Below are 5,468 nucleotides of genomic sequence, written 5' to 3' on the forward strand. Positions count from 1 at the left end.
ATGTTAAAATATAAAAAATATATAAGAAAGAGCTGTAAAAATTATGTAAACTAAATAAAATATTTTTTTATTCATTCAGTTAATCCGCAGAAACTTACATGAAAAATTAGAATGTATTGTTTATCTATATAGAGAAATTAATTTTTTTTACAGCTTCAGAAACAATAATAAATGAAGAATCGCAAGGTAGTGTTCTAAGCACTGCTACGACGGAGTCCGAAAAAGTCAAAGTAAAAAACCGAAGAATGGAGATTAATTTTGATCCCGATGAAGGACCTTTCACTGTTGATAAAATAGCAGAATATGAATGGCCACTGGATCGAAAGGGTGAAACCTTTATGATACAAGAACAAATATCACAGTATCTTGGCGTAAAGTCTTTTAAGCGCAAATATCCTGATCTCAAACGCAGAGTAGTTGATATGGAAGAGAGAAATTATTTGAGGGAAAATGGATTAGTCAGTGAAGCAATGTGCGATATGGGTAAGTTTATTTTTATTAGTTTTCCTGTAAAAGGAGATTTTCATGTAAATCTCTGATTATATATACAAATTTATTATTTTATCATGTATAAATATAGAAAGAAAGTTTATCCATTTATAAGAAAGTTTTATAAAAAATAATTTATAAAAAATTTATAAAAAATAATTTATATTTATATAAATTTGAATAAACTGCCTGAATTTTTTTCTTAATAGATTATTTTACATGTATTTTCCTTCAAAAATAAAAGTTTGAAATAAAGAAGTAATATAAATAAAATTTTAGAAACTGTCAGTTTTCTATGCCTCTCTATTATGTACATTTATGTCAGTATATTATATTACAAAATGCATTTATATTGCTATATCACATTACAACAGGACTAACTGCGATATGTAGCTCCGAAGTACTAGATGTAATGTGCAGTGATTTCCCCGATCAGTACGAAGAATATCGCAAACACATGCGCGAAAAACAAGTTAAGGAACATTCCAAGAAGCAGAAGGAACTTACGGCGGCAGCAAATGCGGAGAGAAACAGGATAGATCTCGCAGAAATGGCAATGCAGTCCGCATTTACATGGAACGCTAATTTAAATAAAGCTCGCAAGGAACAGCGCAAATACTGCTTAGATCTGCAGACTTTCACAATTCATCAACCACAGAAGCAACATAAAGCCGATTCGGAGCACAAAGTTGGTCATTATCCTGTTGCTCTGATACCAGGACAGTATACCGATTATTATCGGGAATATACACCTGCAGAATTGCGGTATTATCCGCTAAATACGGTTTTATATGGACCCACACGACCTAATGAACGTAAAAGTGATAGTCAATCAGAAGGTTCTCAGAGTGATAGCGATAGCGAATCATCTTCCGATGACTCAAGGTTGGTAACAAAAGTTATAAAATATATAAAATATATAAAATATATAAAAATATAGTTTATTCTTAAGAGTTAGAATAAATTATTATATATGAATACGTAGAAATGTGATGTGAATTATTATATGTAGAATGTGATTTCAAAATAAGATACCAAAACTTGCAAACACATGTTAACAAATTAGAATTTATTCTAAACAATATTATATATTTGATTTATAATAAATTAATATTTACACATAGTATAAAGTATAAAGATGATATGATAATGATTGTATTTGAACAGTTCATCCTCTAGCGAAGGTACGCAAGATACGGAAGGATCTCAATCGACCATGGACGAAGTAGACATGGAAATCTCGAATTCAAAAGATGACACAAAGTTAAAGTGCAAGATGTGCCTGAAAGTTTTAAATAAACATAACAAGAACGAAATATTAATTCAATGTGGTACTTGCAATGGAAATGGTAAATATAATATTATAAATTGAATTGCATGATTTTTTTTTATGGAGCTAACCAAGCCTGTCATCATTTTCAGTTCATCCATCCTGTATAGATTTAACATTAGATATGGTACCACACATTCAATCATACGCATGGCAATGCACTGATTGTAAAACGTGTGTACAATGTCATGATCCTGCAGATGAAGACAAAATGCTCTTCTGTGATATGTGTGATCGTGGGTAAGTTACTTGAAAAAAAAACTTAAAGCTCCTGAGTATTCAGCTAAGAATTCTGCGTTGACGGTGGCGACACAGAATCAGACGGCGGCCTGGTGATAGCCACGCACACAAGCATGAGCTCATGTACATATCCTCTCGGTGAGCCGAAGGCGAGCATATGTACATGGGCTCGTGTTTATGTGCGTGTGTAACGTCTCGTTCAACCATTTATCGCAACGATAAATAGCTGAACTATTGAAAAGTGACGTTTTGACAAAAAAAAATGAAATTTGTGTTATGCTATTTCGTTATTATTTGCTTAATTGTGAAAATGTGAATTATCTCGTATTTATGAAAGTTCTAAAAATGGACGGAACCTATTAGTTATTTTGGAATTTTATATGTAAAAATATGTGTATATTTCACTCGTTTCAACAGCTGTTAGATCGTGTATTTCCTGCCCGAAAAGAAACTCACTTTACGTGCTTTTTATGACCATTTACTGACTGTCAAGGGAGGAAAAAGTTTTCGTCGATTTTTACAAATGTTTTAAAGCGATCTTGTTATTTAGATTTATCCAAATTGTCTTTATTTACAAAAGACATGCAACATAAATTAACGTGTCCTCACTTTTGATCACGATTCCAACATGGCCACGGCAACTACTCAGGAACCTTAATATACGCTACATATCACATAAAACTTCTGCAATTACAACTCAGAAACTCGATGCTTTAATACCTGTCTTGTTAAAAAGAGAAAAAAAGTTACACAAAATATCAATTATAATTTTTAGAAGTATGTTAATTTGCTGCACATAGAACTGCAAATTAACTATTATTTGAAATGTTTACCTATAATTTGAACCGCATGTTTAGGTATCATATCTATTGTGTTGGTTTGCGACGAGTACCACAGGGAAGATGGCATTGTCAGGAATGCGCTGTATGCGCGAACTGCGGTTCGAGAGAAGCCGGCGGTGCCAATTCGGACCGAAATAGTGTTGCGCAATGGCAACACGAATATAAAAAGGGCGAGAAAAATACTCGAATATATGTCTCGACGCTCTGTGTACCATGTTCGAAGTAAGTATATAATCAATTATTGATTTTTCGAAAAACGCTGGGCTTTAATTGCTTGATAATCTCCATTGCTCATATCATAACACTTTCGACATCTTCTCTTTTATCAAATATCTATATAGGGTGTTCAATAAGAAATTGCAATACTTGCAAAAAATATTTTCTATTGAGAAATAAAATAATTTTTTGTTTTTAATTTGATTTCTATGATACAATTTTAAAGTTTTAAAGTATTTTAGGATAATTATATCTCTTTACGGTCTTATTTAAAATTCTTTTAAAATCAAATACAGTTATGTAAACTAGAGAGAATTAACTTAAAATGAATTAAAAAATAAAGTTTTTCCTCCATTTTTGAATTATAATTTGTCGAAATGTTATTTTAATAAATTATGCGTTAAAAATTCTATTCTCAATGGTTTTGTTAAAAGTCTATAAATAATAATATGATATGAAGTGTATTAGTATGTGATGTATTGTCTTCCCCCTTTCTCCATGTACCAAGCACCATCATAATACATAATATACCCTTACCTGAATTCACTAACCACATGATCTTTATAACAAGGCTGTGGCGAAAGGGTCGCTATTGCCCGCACTGCAGTCGCTGTCATACCGCCCAAAGGCTCGACCTGGAAGCGAATCTAGTGCATTGCAGCGCATGTGACAAGTATCTGCACTTAGGTATTGACACCAAGTTTTCATATGATTCAGTTAGTTTAACATTTTGAGCGCCGAGCACATGTATTTACACATTAACTTGTGATTCTGATTTCATGTGAACAAAAATCACGGTAAATCTTACACGGGTTCATCAAAAACTGACTTCAGTCGATGAAATTAATAAGCACATAATTAGCTACATGAATCCACATTTACTACATTCTTTTATTTTTATTAAATTTTTATTGTATTCCCAGAAATTTTATTTCATGTACTTGATTTGCAAAAACATTACGGGCCACGGAGTTTAAGACGCTCAAAGTGTTAAGATCATTGCATGTTGCAATACAGGAGCATTGCACGCGCCATCGAATTTTGTTTGATCATCGCTATTTTAAAAGCCATGTTTAAATTAATTGCTATTTAGTGCGTACATATGCATATGTACATTTGCATTTCTATCTTGTTCTGTCAAATAAGAAATACAAATTGTATAGTGAATGGCCATAGTGCAAAGGTGTTTAATCTGACATATGTCTATCTTTATCCATCGAAAGATTATTTGTTTTTTTGTACCATCATCTTTTTATTAACATTATTTATTTCTTGATAATATTTTTTGCTTTAGATCGAAAAATAAAGAATCTTAAAAAAGAATTATCTGCTCAAAACAAAAATATCTAAACACCTCTGTTCTAGAGGTTAAAGCTACTGTCTCGCGATATTATATATCGTATAGAATAATATATGTGTGTAGCAATATATAATTTTTTCAGAATGCGTGGAGACCAAGGGAATAATGGTTGACAAAAAAAATTATCAATGTGATTTCTGTACACCATCGACCAGCCAGCATGTAAAGCCTTTATTGTCGAAGGTGCTCAAAACGTGAATATAATTATTGTAACATTGTCAAGAAAAAGAAAATATCGTGTTGTATAATATCAATGCCAGTGGTGTATATTATACTATTATATTAAAGTAAATAAGTTTTTTATTGAGTGCGTTTGTAGACAAATGCGCGCAAGATTTTCTTCTGGAGTACTTCATGACAAACGAGTTACATTGTACATAGTTGCGAAATGAGTCATTTAACTTTTAATTATAAATTTTTAACATATTGTTTATCGCAAGAACAGTGAATTGTTTAGTAAGAAAAAGACTGAATGTGTTTAGTTTTGAGCAAAATTACAAGATATGAAGTGACAACGCGAGAAATCGCGCATTTTCCCTTGATTATAAATTCTTTATTCTTTGACGAACTTGAAATCTATTATTGTATACCATAAGCTTGATTAAACGTGCATTTTATAACACTCTCTTTTACAGTATTAAAAAAATTCTTTTATAAAGTAAAAAAAGAATTTATTTAATATAAATTGAAAGATAAGGCGTTATCACACGTTTCACAAATTTAATTTGCGAAAATTATGTCGGCTTATCACTTACAAGAATATAAATGCAAAATAAGAACATATAATTATTGTTCATATAAGCATTGTAAAATCGAAAGCGAGTGATTTTCTAAATGTTCTGTATAGATAAAATTATTTATGTAAAAATCTAAACTTTTATGTTTAATGTAATCGTGATAATAAAAACAATTTTTCATCAATCAAGTGTAGAATAATATATATAATTTATTTTTTAAGTACACAGATATATATATATATATATATATATGT

The 5,468-nt window shown here is 30.8% G+C and overlaps 1 protein-coding gene across 1 annotated transcript in view; it reads left to right on the forward strand.

Moving 5' to 3' along the window:
- The window catches only part of LOC108689518, a 15,383-nt gene extending 10,291 nt beyond the window's left edge, over window positions 1–5,092 (forward strand). The window contains exons 4-10 of the mRNA XM_018196302.1: window positions 154–483; window positions 864–1,374; window positions 1,657–1,838; window positions 1,912–2,059; window positions 2,917–3,123; window positions 3,689–3,804; window positions 4,560–5,092. Of these exons, the coding sequence (XP_018051791.1) occupies window positions 154–483; window positions 864–1,374; window positions 1,657–1,838; window positions 1,912–2,059; window positions 2,917–3,123; window positions 3,689–3,804; window positions 4,560–4,675 (1,610 nt within the window). The 3' untranslated portion in view covers window positions 4,676–5,092. The remainder of the gene's footprint in view (window positions 1–153; window positions 484–863; window positions 1,375–1,656; window positions 1,839–1,911; window positions 2,060–2,916; window positions 3,124–3,688; window positions 3,805–4,559) is intronic.
- The last annotated feature ends 376 nt before the right edge of the window (window positions 5,093–5,468 follow it).

Source organism: Atta colombica, unplaced genomic scaffold (genome assembly GCF_001594045.1).
Source record: "Atta colombica isolate Treedump-2 unplaced genomic scaffold, Acol1.0 scaffold27, whole genome shotgun sequence".
NCBI lineage: Eukaryota > Metazoa > Arthropoda > Insecta > Hymenoptera > Formicidae > Atta > Atta colombica.